The sequence below is a fragment of the Scyliorhinus torazame genome, chromosome 28, assembly GCF_047496885.1.
Source record: "Scyliorhinus torazame isolate Kashiwa2021f chromosome 28, sScyTor2.1, whole genome shotgun sequence".
NCBI classification, from domain to species: Eukaryota; Metazoa; Chordata; class Chondrichthyes; order Carcharhiniformes; family Scyliorhinidae; genus Scyliorhinus; species Scyliorhinus torazame.
This window is the reverse complement of record NC_092734.1, coordinates 42,754,366-42,770,239: the sequence shown is the minus strand read 5'-3', so window position 1 is coordinate 42,770,239 and position 15,874 is coordinate 42,754,366. Positions and strand designations below refer to the sequence as shown.

Here is a 15,874-nt window from a genome sequence, read left to right as displayed (position 1 = left end):
AGGAGCGGAGCTCAGTCTCAGTCCGGGCAGGAGCGGAGCTCAGTCTGAGTCCGGGCAGGAGCGGAGCTCAGTCTCAGTCCGGGCAGGAGCGGAGCTCAGTCTCAGTCCGGGCAGGAGCGGAGCTCAGTCTCAGTCCGGGCAGGAGCGGAGCTCAGTCTCAGTCCGGGCAGGAGCGGAGCTCAGTCTCAGTCCAGGCAGGAGCGGAGCTCAGTCTCAGTCCGGGCAGGAGCGGAGCTCAGCCTCAGTCCGGGCAGGAGCGGAGCTCAGCCTCAGTCCGGGCAGGAGCGGAGCTCAGTCTCAGTCGGGGCAGGAGCGGAGCTCAGTCTCAGTCCGGGCAGGAGCGGAGCTCAGTCTCAGTTCGGGCAGGAACGGAGCTCAGTCTCAGTCCGGGCAGGAGCGGAGCTCAGTTTCTGTCCGGGCAGGGGCGGAGCTCAGTCCGGCCAGGAGCTGAGCTCAGTCTCAGTCCGGGCAGGAGCGGAGCTCAGTCTCAGTCCGGGCAGGAGCGGAGCTCAGCCTCAGTCCGGGCAGGAGCGGAGCTCAGCCTCAGTCCGGGCAGGAGCGGAGCTCAGCCTCAGTCCGGGCAGGAGCGGAGCTCAGCCTCAGTCGGGGCAGGAGCGGAGCTCAGTCTCAGTCGGGGCAGGAGCGGAGCTCAGTCTCAGTCCAGGCAGGAGTGGAACTCAGACTCAGTCCGTGAAGGAGCGGAGCTCAGTCTCAGTCCGGGCAGGAGCGAAGCTCAGTTACAATCCGGGCAGGAGCGGAGCTCAGTCTCAGTCTCAGTCCGGGCAGGAGCGAAGCTCAGTTACAATCCGGGCAGGAGCAGAGCTCAGTCTCAGTCTCAGTCCTAGCAGGAGCGGAGCTCAGTATCAGTCCGGGCAGGAGCGGAGCTCAGTCTCAGTCCGGGCAGGAGCGGAGCTCAGTCTCAGTCCCGGCAGGAGCGGAGCTCAGTCTCAGTCCCGGCAGGAGCGGAGCTCAGTCTCAGTCCCGGCAGGAGCGGAGCTCAGTCTCAGTCCCGGCAGGAGCGGAGCTCAGTCTCAGTCGGGCAGGAGCGGAGCTCAGTCTCAGTCCGGGAAGGAGCGGAGCTCAGTCTCAGTCCGGGAAGGAGCGGAGCTCAGTCTCAGTCCGGGAAGGAGCGGAGCTCAGTAGCACGGTAGCATTGTGGATAGCACAATTGCTTCACAGATCCATGGTCCCAGGTTCGATTCAGGCTTGGGTCATTGTCTGTGCGGAGTCTGCACGTCCTCCCCGTGTCTGCGTGGGTTTCCTCCGGGTGCTCCGGTTTCCTCCCACAGTCCAAAGATGTGCGGGTTAGGTGAATTGGCTAATGATAAATTGCCCTTAATGTCCAAATTGCCCTTGGTGTTGGGTGGAGGTGTTGAGTTTGGGTAGGGTGCTCTTTCCAAGAGCTGGTGCAGACTCAAAGGGCCGAATGTCCTCCTTCTGCACTGTAAATTCAATGATAATCTATGATTAATCTAGGACAAAGGTTCGGCACAACATCGTGGGCCGAAGGGCCTGTTCTGTGCTGTATTTTCTATGTTCTATGTTCTATGTTCAGTCTCAGTCCGGGTAGGAGCGGAGCTCAGTCTCAGTCCCGGCAGGAGCGGAGCTCAGTCTCAGTCCGGGCAGAAGCGGAGCTCAGTCTCAGTCCGGGCAGGAGCGGAGCTCAGTCTCAGTCCGGGCAGGAACGGAGCTCAGTCCGGACAGGAGCGGAGCTCAGTCTCAGTCCGGGCAGGAACGGAGCTCAGTCCGGACAGGAGCGGAGCTCAGTCTCAGTCCGGGCAGGAGCGGTGCTCAGTCTCAGTCCGGGCAGGAGTGGAGCTCAGTCTCAGTCCAGGCAGGAGCAGAGCTCAGTCTCAGTCCGGGCAGGAGCGGAGCTCAGTCGGGCAGGAGGGGAGCTCAGTCACAATCCGGGCAGGAGCGGAGCTCAGTCTCAGTCCGGGCAGGAGCGGAGCTCAGTCTCAGTCTCAGTCCGGGCAGGAGCGGAGCTCAGTCTCAGTCGGGGCAGGAGCGGAGCTCAGTCTCAGTCGGGGCAGGAGCGGAGCTCAGTCTCAGTCCGGGCAGGAACGGAGCTCAGTCTCAGTCCAGGCAGGAGCAGAGCTCAGTTTCTGTCCGGGCAGGAGCGGAGCTCAGTCTCAATCCGGGCAGGAGCGGAGCTCTGTCTCAGTCCGGGCAGGAGCGGAGCTCAGTCTCAGACTCAGTCCGGGCAGGAGCGGAGCTCAGCCTGAGTCCAGGCAGGAGCGGAGCTCAGTCTCAGTCCGGGCAGGAGCGGAGCTCAGTCTCAGTCCGGGCAGGAGCGGAGCTCAGTATCAGTCCAGGCAGGAGCGGAGCTCAGTCTCAGTCCGGGCAGGAGGGGAGATCAGTCTCAGTCCGGGCAGGAGCGGAGCTCAGTCTCAGCAGGAGCGGAGCTCAGTCTCAGTCCGGGCAGGAGCGGAGCTCAGTCTCAGTCCGGGCAGGAGCGGAGCTCAGTCTCAGTCCGGGCAGGAGCGGAGCTCAGTCTCAGTCCGGGCAGGAGCGGAGCTCAGTCTCAGTCCGGGCAGGAGCGGAGCTCAGTCTCAGTCCGGGCAGGAGCGGAGCTCAGTCTCAGTCCGGGCAGGAGCGGAGCTCAGTCTCAGTCCGGGCAGGAGCGGAGCTCAGTCTCAGTCCGGGCAGGAGCGGAGCTCAGTCTCAGTCCGGGCAGGAGCGGAGCTCAGTCTCAGTCCGGGCAGGAGCGGAGCTCAGTCTCAGTCCGGGCAGGAGCGGAGCTCAGTCTCAGTCCGGGCAGGAGCGGAGCTCAGTCTCAGTCCGGGCAGGAGCGGAGCTCAGTCTCAGTCCGGGCAGGAGCGGAGCTCAGTCTCAGTCCGGGCAGGAGCGGAGCTCAGTCTCAGTCCGGGCAGGAGCGGAGCTCAGTCTCAGTCCGGGCAGGAGCGGAGCTCAGTCTCAGTCCGGGCAGGAGCGGAGCTCAGTCTCAGTCCAGGCAGGAGCGGAGCTCAGTCTCAGTCCGGGCAGGAGCGGAGCTCAGCCTCAGTCCGGGCAGGAGCGGAGCTCAGCCTCAGTCCGGGCAGGAGCGGAGCTCAGTCTCAGTCGGGTCAGGAGTGGAGCTCAGTCTCAGTCCGGGCAGGAGCGGAGCTCAGTCTCAGTTCGGGCAGGAACGGAGCTCAGTCTCAGTCCGGGCAGGAGCGGAGCTCAATTTCTGTCCGGGCAGGGGCGGAGCTCAGTCCGGCCAGGAGCTGAGCTCAGTCTCAGTCCGGGCAGGAGCGGAGCTCAGTCTCAGTCCGGGCAGGAGCGGAGCTCAGCCTCAGTCCGGGCAGGAGCGGAGCTCAGCCTCAGTCCGGGCAGGAGCGGAGCTCAGCCTCAGTCCGGGCAGGAGCGGAGCTCAGCCTCAGTCCGGGCAGGAGCGGAGCTCAGCCTCAGTCCGGGCAGGAGCGGAGCTCAGCCTCAGTCCGGGCAGGAGCGGAGCTCAGTCTCAGTCGGGGCAGGAGCGGAGCTCAGTCTCAGTCCGGGCAGGAGCGGAGCTCAGTCTCAGTTCGGGCAGGAACGGAGCTCAGTCTCAGTCCGGGCAGGAGCGGAGCTCAGTTTCTGTCCGGGCAGGGGCGGAGCTCAGTCCGGCCAGGAGCTGAGCTCAGTCTCAGTCCGGGCAGGAGCGGAGCTCAGTCTCAGTCCGGGCAGGAGCGGAGCTCAGCCTCAGTCCGGGCAGGAGCGGAGCTCAGCCTCAGTCCGGGCAGGAGCGGAGCTCAGCCTCAGTCCGGGCAGGAGCGGAGCTCAGCCTCAGTCGGGGCAGGAGCGGAACTCAGTCTCAGTCGGGGCAGGAGCGGAGCTCAGTCTCAGTCCAGGCAGGAGTGGAACTCAGACTCAGTCCGTGAAGGAGCGGAGCTCAGTCTCAGTCCGGGCAGGAGCGAAGCTCAGTTACAATCCGGGCAGGAGCGGAGCTCAGTCTCAGTCTCAGTCCGGGCAGGAGCGAAGCTCAGTTACAATCCAGGCAGGAGCAGAGCTCAGTCTCAGTCTCAGTCCTAGCAGGAGCGGAGCTCAGTATCAGTCCCGGCAGGAGCGGAGCTCAGTCTCAGTCCCGGCAGGAGCGGAGCTCAGTCTCAGTCGGGCAGGAGCGGAGCTCAGTCTCAGTCCGGGAAGGAGCGGAGCTCAGTCTCAGTCCGGGAAGGAGCAGAGCTCAGTCTCAGTCGGGCAGGAGCGGAGCTCAGTAGCACGGTAGCATTGTGGATAGCACAATTGCTTCACAGATCCATGGTCCCAGGTTCGATTCAGGCTTGGGTCACTGTCTGTGCGGAGTCTGCACGTCCTCCCCGTGTCTGCGTGGGTTTCCTCCGGGTGCTCCGGTTTCCTCCCACAGTCCAAAGATGTGCGGGTTAGGTGAATTGGCTAATGATAAATTGCCCTTAATGTCCAAATTGCCCTTGGTGTTGGGTGGAGGTGTTGAGTTTGGGTAGGGTGCTCTTTCCAAGAGCTGGTGCAGACTCAAAGGGCCGAATGTCCTCCTTCTGCACTGTAAATTCAATGATAATCTATGATTAATCTAGGACAAAGGTTCGGCACAACATCGTGGGCCGAAGGGCCTGTTCTGTGCTGTATTTTCTATGTTCTATGTTCTATGTTCAGTCTCAGTCCGGGTAGGAGCGGAGCTCAGTCTCAGTCCCGGCAGGAGCGGAGCTCAGTCTCAGTCCGGGCAGAAGCGGAGCTCAGTCTCAGTCCGGGCAGGAGCGGAGCTCAGTCTCAGTCCGGGCAGGAACGGAGCTCAGTCCGGACAGGAGCGGAGCTCAGTCTCAGTCCGGGCAGGAACGGAGCTCAGTCCGGACAGGAGCGGAGCTCAGTCTCAGTCCGGGCAGGAGCGGTGCTCAGTCTCAGTCCGGGCAGGAGCGGTGCTCAGTCTCAGTCCGGGCAGGAGTGGAGCTCAGTCTCAGTCCGGGCAGGAGCAGAGCTCAGTCTCAGTCCGGGCAGGAGCGGAGCTCAGTCGGGCAGGAGCGGAGCTCAGTCACAATCCGGGCAGGAGCGGAGCTCAGTCTCAGTCCGGGCAGGAGCGGAGCTCAGTCTCAGTCCGGGCAGGAGCGGAGCTCAGTCTCAGTCTCAGTCCGGGCAGGAGCGGAGCTCAGTCTCAGTCGGGGCAGGAGCGGAGCTCAGTCTCAGTCGGGGCAGGAGCGGAGCTCAGTCTCAGTCCGGGCAGGAACGGAGCTCAGTCTCAGTCCGGGCAGGAACGGAGCTCAGTCTCAGTCCGGGCAGGAGCGGAGCTCAGTTTCTGTCCGGGCAGGAGCGGAGCTCAGTCTCAATCCGGGCAGGAGCGGAGCTCTGTCTCAGTCCGGGGAGGAGGGGAGATCAGTCTCAGTCCGGGCAGGAGCGGAGCTCAGTCTCAGCAGGAGCGGAGCTCAGTCTCAGTCCGGGCAGGAGCGGAGCTCAGTCTCAGTCCGGGCAGGAGCGGAGCTCAGTCTCAGTCCGGGCAGGAGCGGAGCTCAGTCTCAGTCCGGGCAGGAGCGGAGCTCAGTCTCAGTCCGGGCAGGAGCGGAGCTCAGTCTCAGTCCGGGCAGGAGCGGAGCTCAGTCTCAGTCCGGGCAGGAGCGGAGCTCAGTCTCAGTCCGGGCAGGAGCGGAGCTCAGTCTCAGTCCGGGCAGGAGCGGAGCTCAGTCTCAGTCCGGGCAGGAGCGGAGCTCAGTCTCAGTCCGGGCAGGAGCGGAGCTCAGTCTCAGTCCGGGCAGGAGCGGAGCTCAGTCTCAGTCCGGGCAGGAGCGGAGCTCAGTCTCAGTCCGGGCAGGAGCGGAGCTCAGTCTCAGTCCGGGCAGGAGCGGAGCTCAGTCTCAGTCCGGGCAGGAGCGGAGCTCAGCCTCAGTCCGGGCAGGAGCGGAGCTCAGCCTCAGTCCGGGCAGGAGCGGAGCTCAGCCTCAGTCCGGGCAGGAGCGGAGCTCAGTCTCAGTCGGGTCAGGAGCGGAGCTCAGTCTCAGTCCGGGCAGGAGCGGAGCTCAGTCTCAGTTCGGGCAGGAACGGAGCTCAGTCTCAGTCCGGGCAGGAGCGGAGCTCAGTTTCTGTCCGGGCAGGGGCGGAGCTCAGTCCGGCCAGGAGCTGAGCTCAGTCTCAGTCCGGGCAGGAGCGGAGCTCAGTCTCAGTCCGGGCAGGAGCGGAGCTCAGTCTCAGTCCGGGCAGGAGCGGAGCTCAGCCTCAGTCCGGGCAGGAGCGGAGCTCAGCCTCAGTCCGGGCAGGAGCGGAGCTCAGCCTCAGTCCGGGCAGGAGCGGAGCTCAGCCTCAGTCGGGGCAGGAGCGGAGCTCAGTCTCAGTCGGGGCAGGAGCGGAGCTCAGTCTCAGTCCAGGCAGGAGTGGAACTCAGACTCAGTCCGTGAAGGAGCGGAGCTCAGTCTCAGTCCGGGCAGGAGCGAAGCTCAGTTACAATCCGGGCAGGAGCAGAGCTCAGTCTCAGTCTCAGTCCTAGCAGGAGCGCAGCTCAGTATCAGTCCGGGCAGGAGCGGAGCTCAGTCTCAGTCCTGGCAGGAGCGGAGCTCAGTCTCAGTCCGGGCAGGAGCGGAGCTCAGACTCAGTCCGGGCAGGAGCGGAGCTCAGTCTCAGTCCGGGCAGGAGCGGAGCTCAGTCTCAGTCCGGGCAGGAGCGGAGCTCAGTCTCAGTCCGGGCAGGAGCGGAGCTCAGTCTCAGTCCGGGCAGGAGCGGAGCTCAGTCTCAGTCCGGGCAGGAGCGGAGCTCAGCCTCAGTCCGGGCAGGAGCGGAGCTCAGCCTCAGTCCGGGCAGGAGCGGAGCTCAGTCTCAGTCGGGGCAGGAGCGGAGCTCAGTCTCAGTCCGGGCAGGAGCGGAGCTCAGTCTCAGTCGGGCAGGAGCGGAGCTCAGTCTCAGTCCGGGAAGGAGCGGAGCTCAGTCTCAGTCCGGGAAGGAGCGGAGCTCAGTCTCAGTCCGGGAAGGAGCGGAGCTCAGTCTCAGTCGGGCAGGAGCGGAGCTCAGTAGCACGGTAGCATTGTGGATAGCACAATTGCTTCACAGATCCATGGTCCCAGGTTCGATTCAGGCTTGGGTCATTGTCTGTGCGGAGTCTGCACGTCCTCCCCGTGTCTGCGTGGGTTTCCTCCGGGTGCTCCGGTTTCCTCCCACAGTCCAAAGATGTGCGGGTTAGGTGAATTGGCTAATGAGAAATTGCCCTTAATGTCCAAATTGCCCTTGGTGTTGGGTGGAGGTGTTGAGTTTGGGTAGGGTGCTCTTTCCAAGAGCTGGTGCAGACTCAAAGGGCCGAATGTCCTCCTTCTGCACTGTAAATTCAATGATAATCTATGATTAATCTAGGACAAAGGTTCGGCACAACATCGTGGGCCGAAGGGCCTGTTCTGTGCTGTATTTTCTATGTTCTATGTTCTATGTTCAGTCTCAGTCCGGGTAGGAGCGGAGCTCAGTCTCGGTCCCGGCAGGAGCGGAGCTCAGTCTCAGTCCGGGCAGGAGCGGAGCTCAGTCTCAGTCCGGGCAGGAGCGGAGCTCAGTCTCAGTCCGGGCAGGAACGGAGCTCAGTCCGGACAGGAGCGGAGCTCAGTCTCAGTCCGGGTAGGAACGGAGCTCAGTCCAGACAGGAGCGGAGCTCAGTCTCAGTCCGGGCAGGAGCGGTGCTCAGTCTCAGTCCGGGCAGGAGTGGAGCTCAGTCTCAGTCCGGGCAGGAGCAGAGCTCAGTCTCAGTCCGGGCAGGAGCGGAGCTCAGTCTCAGTCCGGGCAGGAGCGGAGCTCAGTCTCAGTCTCAGTCCGGGCAGGAGCGGAGCTCAGTCTCAGTCGGGGCAGGAGCGGAGCTCAGTCTCAGTCGGGGCAGGAGCAGAGCTCAGTCTCAGTCCGGGCAGGAACGGAGCTCAGTCTCAGTCCAGGCAGGCGCGGAGCTCAGTTTCTGTCCGGGCAGGAGCGGAGCTCAGTCTCAATCCGGGCAGGAGCGGAGCTCTGTCTCAGTCCGGGCAGGAGCGGAGCTCAGTCTCAGACTCTGTCCGGGCAGGAGCAGAGCTCAGCCTGAGTCCAGGCAGGAGCGGAGCTCAGTCTCAGTCCGGGCAGGAGCGGAGCTCAGTCTCAGTCCGGGCAGGAGCGGAGCTCAGTATCAGTCCGGGCAGGAGCGGAGCTCAGTCTCAGTGCGGGCAGGAGGGGAGATCAGTCTCAGTCCGGGCAGGAGCGGAGCTCAGTCTCAGCAGGAGCGGAGCTCAGTCTCAGTCCGGGCAGGAGGGGAGCTCAGTCTCAGTCCGGGCAGGAGCGGAGCTCAGTCTCAGTCCGGGCAGGAGCGGAGCTCAGTCTCAGTCCGGGCAGGAGCCGAGCTCAGTCTCAGTCCGGGCAGGAGCGGAGCTCAGTCTCAGTCCGGGCAGGAGCGGAGCTCAGTCTCAGTCCGGGCAGGAGCGGAGCTCAGTCTCAGTCCGGGCAGGAGCGGAGCTCAGTCTCAGTCCGGGCAGGAGCGGAGCTCAGTCTCAGTCCGGGCAGGAGCGGAGCTCAGTCTCAGTCCGGGCAGGAGCGGAGCTCAGTCTCAGTCCGGGCAGGAGCGGAGCTCAGTCTCAGTCCGGGCAGGAGCGGAGCTCAGTCTCAGTCCGGGCAGGAGCGGAGCTCAGTCTCAGTCCGGGCAGGAGCGGAGCTCAGTCTCAGTCCGGGCAGGAGCGGAGCTCAGTCTCAGTCCGGGCAGGAGCGGAGCTCAGTCTCAGTCCGGGCAGGAGCAGAGCTCAGCCTCAGTCCGGGCAGGAGCGGAGCTCAGCCTCAGTCCGGGCAGGAGCGGAGCTCAGTCTCAGTCCGGGCAGGAGCGGAGCTCAGCCTCAGTCCGGGCAGGAGCGGAGCTCAGTCTCAGTCGGGGCAGGAGCGGAGCTCAGTCTCAGTCCGGGCAGGAGCGGAGCTCAGTCTCAGTTCGGGCAGGAACGGAGCTCAGTCTCAGTCCGGGCAGGAGCGGAGCTCAGTTTCTGTCCGGGCAGGGGCGGAGCTCAGTCCGGCCAGGAGCTGAGCTCAGTCTCAGTCCGGGCAGGAGCGGAGCTCAGTCTCAGTCCGGGCAGGAGCGGAGCTCAGCCTCAGTCCGGGCAGGAGCGGAGCTCAGCCTCAGTCCGGGCAGGAGCGGAGCTCAGCCTCAGTCCGGGCAGGAGCGGAGCTCAGCCTCAGTCCGGGCAGGAGCGGAGCTCAGCCTCAGTCGGGGCAGGAGCGGAGCTCAGTCTCAGTCGGGGCAGGAGCGGAGCTCAGTCTCAGTCCAGGCAGGAGTGGAACTCAGACTCAGTCCGTGAAGGAGCGGAGCTCAGTCTCAGTCCGGGCAGGAGCGAAGCTCAGTTACAATCCGGGCAGGAGCGGAGCTCAGTCTCAGTCTCAGTCCGGGCAGGAGCGAAGCTCAGTTACAATCCGGGCAGGAGCAGAGCTCAGTCTCAGTCTCAGTCCTAGCAGGAGCGGAGCTCAGTATCAGTCCGGGCAGGAGCGGAGCTCAGTCTCAGTCCGGGCAGGAGCGGAGCTCAGTCTCAGTCCGGGCAGGAGCGAAGCTCAGTCTCAGTCTGGGCATGAGCGGAGTTCTGTCTCAGTCCGGGCAGGAGCGAAGCTCAGTCTCAGTCCGGGCATGAGCGGAGCTCAGTCTCAGTCTGGGCAGGAGCGGAGTTCAGTCTCAGTCCGGGCAGGAGCGGAGCGGAGTTTCATAAACACAAAGGTCTGATTCCGGTTCTCATTGACTTCGCTGTCAGCGTCACAGCGAAGGAGCCGTGAGTTTAAAAAGTGTTTATTTTTAGAGGATGGGATTAACTGAGAAACAACACAAATAATTGAAAGACAGGGTCAGTGGAATAAAGTGATATAAGTAAAAATAGGGGAGTAAAGTTGGCATAAGGGAGGTAAGTAAATAGTATTCTTATATAGCTTAGTCTTTGGTAAACAAGGAGTAATTGCGGGGTTTAAGGGTATTCACGGCAGGAGAGCTCGCACCCGTGATTTGCTCCTCCTATGCTGTGTGGCCAATCACGGAAGCTTCAGTTGTCTGATGACCATGTGTGCAGCAAGTGTGTCCAGCTGCAGCCTCTGGCTAACCATGTTTGGGAGCTGGAGCTGAGGATGGATTCACGGTGGAGCATCCGCGACACTGAGCAGATCGTGGATAACACGTTCAGTGAGGTGGTCACACCGCAGGTGAGGATTGAACAGGCAGGAAGGGCGGAGTGACAACCAAGGATAGTAGAGGAAGGCAGGTAGTGCAGTAGTCCCCTGTGACCATCCCCCTTTCTAGCAGATAGACCGTTTTGGATACTGTTGGGGAGATGACTGTCGGGGAAAGCAATGGCAGCCAACTCCATGGCACCGTGGGTGGGTCTGCTGCACAAGAGGGGAGGGGAGAGAATGTCAGGACTATTGTGGTCGGGGATTCAATTGTTAAGGGGAACAGACAGGCTACAAAAGAGACTCCAGAATGGTGTGTAACCTCCCTGCTGCCAGGGTCAGGGATGTCACTGAACAGCTGCTGGGCATCCTGAAGAAGGAGAGCAAAGAGATTAATATTGCGGTACACATTGGTACCAACTATATAGGCAAAAAAAGGAATGAGGCAAGCAGAAGTTAGGGAGCTAGGATGTAGATTAAAAAAACGGACCCTGAAGGTAGTAATCTCTGGATTACTTCCGGTGCCATGTGCTAGTGAGTATAGAAATTGGAGGTTGGTCCAGATGAATGTGTGGCTGGAGAGATGGTGCAGGAGGGAGGGTTTTAGACTTGTGGGACATTGGGACCATTTTGGGGGAAGATGGGACCTGTACAAGGCGGGCGGTTTGCACCCGAACCGTAATAGGACCAGTGTCCTTGCAGGAAGGGTTGCTAGTGCTGTTGGGGAGGGTTTAAACTGACTCGACAGGGGACTGGGATCCTGAGAGAAGGTTCAGCAGGGATAGATGCACAGCCAGAATTAGAGGAGTCAACAAGTGAGTCAGGAAGGCATCGAATGTCCAGACCAGTTAAATCACAAAGCAGTTTGGTAGATTGGTATTTATTTTAAAGCAAGGAGTCTGACGAACAAGGCAGATGAGTTGAGGGCACAAATTAAAACATCTGATGTCATTGCTGTCACTGAGACATGATTGAGAGAGGGGCAGGATTGGCAGCTCAATATTCCAGGATACAGGATCTTCAGGCGAGATGGGGAAGGAGGTAAAAGAGGAGGAGCTGTCGCAATTTTGGTCAAGGAATCAATTACAGCAATAATGACGGACGACATCTTAGAAAGCAACTGAACCATTGGGGTAGAACTTAAAAACCAAAAATGGACTAATCACATTTCTGGGAGTGTTCTGTAGGCCCCTAACAGTCTGGGAGAAATAGAAGAGCAGATCTGTAGGCAAATTTCAGAGAAGTGTAAGAGTGGGGATTTTAACTTCCCCGATATTAACTGGGGATAGTCAGAGTGTGAATGGTTTAGAAGGAGAAGAATTCTTAAAACACATCCAGGAGAACTTTTTAAGCCACTGGTTGAAGTATCAGTGGGGGAGCATTTTGCAGACAGTGATCATAACTCCATTAGATTCAAGATTGTGATGGAAAAGGATAAGGATGGGCCTGAGATCAAAGTTCCAAACTGGGGGAAGGCCGATTTTAATAAGATCAGATATGATTTGGTCAGAGTGGACTGGGAGCAGACACTTTTAGGTAAATCTGTGACAGAACAGTGGGACGTATTCAGGAAGGAAATGGGGAGAGTACAGGGTCAACATGTTCCAATCAGGAAAAAGGGTGGGACCAAGAAATCCAGTGAATCCTGGATATCAAAGGAAAAACAGCATTGGATAAGGAGAAAGAGGGAAGCTTATGACAGATGGAATTCAATCCGAACAAATGCGAGGTAATGCATTTTGGGAGATCAAATTCAGGTGCAAATTATACAGTAAATGGCAGAACCCTTGGGAGCATTGAAATACAGAGATCTGGACGTTCAGGTCCATAGTTCCATGAAAGTGGCAATGCAGATGGATAAGGTGGTCAAGAAGGCATACCGCATGCTTACCTTCATCGGACGGGCCATTGAATACAAGAGTTGGCAGGTCATGCTACCGTTGTACAAAACTTTACTTCGGCCACATTTGGAATATTGCGTGCAGTTCTGGTCGCCACACTACCAGAAGGACATGGATGCTTTGGAGAGAGTGCAAAGAAGGGTTACCAGGACGTTGCCTGGTCTGAAGTGTGTCAGCTATAAAGACAGGTTGAATCAACTTGGATTGTTTTCGTTGGAAAGACGGAGGCTGAGGGGAGACCTGATTGAGGTCTACAAAATTATGAGTTATATAGACAGGGTGAACAGTCAGAAGTTTTTTCCAAGGGTGGAAGACTCCATTACAAGGGGCACAGGTTCAAGGTGAGGGGGAGAAAGTTTAAAGGAGATGTTCAGGGAAAGTTTTTCAAGCAGAGGGTGGTGGGTGCCTGGAACGCATTGCCAATGGAGACCACCACGGAGGATGTATCTTGATAGACACATGAATGGGCGGGGAATGGAGGGATACAGACTGTTTGGGTGATAAGTAGTAGGTTTAAATAAGGAATGTGGATCGGCACAGGCTCGGTGGGCCGAAGGGCCTCTTGCTATGCTGCAACGTTCTTTGTTCTTCTTTGTCTATATTGAGGGCTCAAAACAGCAGAAGCCCCAGAGGCGGAGTTCAAGACTATAATCTTCAGACTTGACTATGCTTGCAATCATATCATTCGCAAATTTTGAAAACATGAACACCACAGTTGAGGTCATTAATATAGATCAGGAAGAGCAAGGGCCCCAACACTGACCCCTGGGAAACTCCAGTACAAAACCACCCTCCAATCTGAAAATAATTATTTATCACAATCGTGGTTTTCTGTCACTCAGCCGCTTTCTCACCCAGTGGAAACTAACCCATTCTGTCCAGACTAACCCATTCTGTCCAGACTAACCCATTCTGTCCAGACTAACCCATTCTGTCCAGACTAACCCATTCTGTCCAGACTAACCCATTCTGTCCAGACTAACCCATTCTGTCCAGACTAACCCATTCTGTCCAGACTAACCTATTCTGTCCAGACTTTGATGTTGGGTTGTCCTCGTGTTCAAAAAAGAAAGTCAAGTCAAGTCAGTGACTGCCCGTGAGTCAGCCAAACATCAGCTGTGGGGAAAGTTCCAGAAATTATAATCTATGGCAAAACTAATTGTCCCTTGTAAGAGCAGTCATTAATAGAGAGCCACACGGGTAAAATGGTGAGAGATAAACTTGATTGAGTTTTTTCAATGGAAATGCAGAGAGGGAAGGATAGTGAGGGGGGAAAGAGAGATAAGGCAGAGGAGAAATGGAACGTTAGACAGGGGATGTTGGCAGCAGTAAAGAAGCTGATCACCTTTATGAAGGCTGTGTTCTTGTATATCTTGAATGGGAACCCCACCAACTTGAGTTTTTTAACGATTGTTACAGATTTATCGAGATCCAGCACCACACCTGTCGCCGCTATCCTGAAACCTTTCTGCAAAAATAAAGCCGACAGTTACTCTGAAGAACTCCACTGTTCCTGTAGAATCCCTGTAATGCAGGAGGAGGCCATTCGGCCTATCAAGCCCGCACCTGCCCTCCAAAAGAGCACCCCACCAAGACCCATTCCTCCGCCCTCTCCCTGTAACCTACCAACCCGGCACATGTTTCGACAGTAAGGGGCAATTTAGCGTGGCCAACCCACCCAACCTGCACAAAGACCGGAGCACCTGGAGGAAACCCACGCAGACACGGGGAGAAAGTGCAAACTCCACAAGACAGTCACCCAAGGCGGGAATCGAAACCTGGGTCCCTGGCGCTGTGAGGCAACAGTGCTAACCACTGTGGCACCATGCCGCCCTTATCTAGGATGAAGATGTAAGAAAGAAGGGTCGTCACTGAGGAGTAGAATCATAGAGTTTACAGTGCAAGAGGCCATTTGGCCCATCGAGTCTGCACCGGCCCTTACAAAGAGCACCCTACTGAAGCCCACGTATCTACCCTATCCCCGTAACTTAACATTTTTTTTTGGACACTAAGGGCAATTTAGCATGGCCAATCCACCTAACAAGCACATCTTTGGACCGTGGGAGGAAACCGGAGCACCCGGAGGAATTCCACGCAGACACGGGGAGAACGTGCAGACTCCGCAGACAGTGACCCAGCCGGGAATCGAACCTGGGACCCTGGAGCTATGAAGCAACTGTGCTAACCACTGTGCTACCGTCCTGCCCAAGAATGTTGTAAGGGGAAGGAGAAGAACAGTCAGTGTTAGACGTTTAGCTGCTGTAGCATAAAGAGTCAAAGGTTCTGCTGCTTTTCCACAAAACACCTTTAATTTCCTTCAACAGACTTTGGACAAAAAACTAACATCACATCACCTGACCCAAGCGCCACCTGAAGCCCCTTCACATATCAGTGTCAATTATTGGATGCTTAACATAAATGAGACAACTAATTGGAATGTCTCGTAACCCATACTTAACAGTCTCCCCTTCCTTGGAGGAAAAAAAATAATTAGGTGAAACAAAGTTACAAGAAACTCAAAAACACGCAATTTCCCCCCTTCTTTTTTTTTCATTTTTGGAAGCAAAGAGCAGTCACAGAAACAGCGCCCCTCTTCAACAATATCCAAAATTTTCTGTGAACCATCCCCTCTTTTTGTAAAACAGTCTGACAATTGCTAGTAGAACAAAGAACAAAGAAAATTACAGCGACTGTCGACCCATTTAATTTTTGCTATCTCCCCTCTGTCCAGCATCTGCTTCAAACTTGCGATGTCTATCCTTAACCTTTTTTCATTGACACTTTTTGTAGAGCGCACATTTTCCCACAGGGATTTATTGTCAATGTGACATTCAATCGGTATATTTCCCAAATCCCCATATCCCAAAATTTCTGAGATATATAAACGGCCATATCCGCCGCCTCTACAAATCTGGTCGAAGCCAAACTGCTTTCGCCCACTCTCCTTATTTTCTTTGTTTCCCACACAAGCGGGCAACAGTTCCCCAAAAGGAAAATTATAAATCCTCCTGCGCTTGAAACCCCATCACATACATTTGCGTAGGACGCATCCCTATAAACTATGAGTTTCAAGTGCCTAAGGTCACGTAAAACCGGGAACCTCAAAACACACTCCTGCATTTTTAGTTTGGCCAAACGCTTTATTTGTTCTTATTATGTCTTCCACTTTGGGATCATTCATTTTTGTACTCAACTCTAAGACATCAAAACTCATGTGCGGTCTAGTCTGTCTACCTAACCAATTCAGTTGCCCAATTAAACTTTGCAGTTGCTCATTTTCCATCTTTATAGAACATAGAACAATGCAGCGCAGTACAGGCCCTTCGGCCCACGATGTTGCACCGAAACAAAAGCCATCTAACCTACACTATGCCATTATCATCCATATGCTTATCCAATAAACTTTTAAATGCCCTCAATGTTGGCGAGTTCACTACTGTAGCAGGTAGGGCATTCCACGGCCTCACTACTCTTTGCGTAAAGAACCTACCTCTGTCCTATATCTATGACCCCTCAGTTTAAAGTTATGTCCCCTCGTGCCAGCCATATCCATCCGCGGGAGAAGGCTCTCACTGTCCACCCTATCCAACCCCCTGATCATTTTGTATGCCTCTATTAAGTCTCCTCTTAACCTTCTTCTCCCAACGAAAACAACCTCAAGTCCATCAGCCTTTCCTCATAAGATTTTCCCTCCATACCAGGCAACATCCTGGTAAATCTCCTCTGCACCCGCTCCAAAGCCTCCACGTCCTTCCTATAATGCGGTGACCAGAACTGTACGCAATACTCCAAATGCGGCCGTACCAAAGTTCTGTACAGCTGCGACATGACCTCCCGACTCCGGAACTCAATCCCTCTACCAATAAAGGCCAACACTCCATAGGCCTTCTTCACAACCCTATCAACCTGGGTGGCAACTTTCAGGGATCTATGTACATGGACAC

General features: G+C 57.0%; 1 protein-coding gene across 3 annotated transcripts in view; it reads right to left on the bottom strand.

Moving 5' to 3' along the window:
• The window catches only part of LOC140403425 (ribosome biogenesis protein BMS1 homolog), a 246,155-nt gene that overhangs the window by 86,637 nt on the left and 143,644 nt on the right, over positions 1–15,874 (bottom strand). For 2 of the 3 annotated variants that reach the window (XM_072491337.1, XM_072491338.1), the window contains exon 19: positions 13,276–13,398. The exons of the other annotated variant lie outside the window; for it this stretch is intronic. In XM_072491337.1, coding sequence (XP_072347438.1) covers positions 13,276–13,398 — 123 coding nt within the window. The remainder of the gene's footprint in view (positions 1–13,275; positions 13,399–15,874) is intronic. 3 annotated transcript variants of the gene reach the window in all.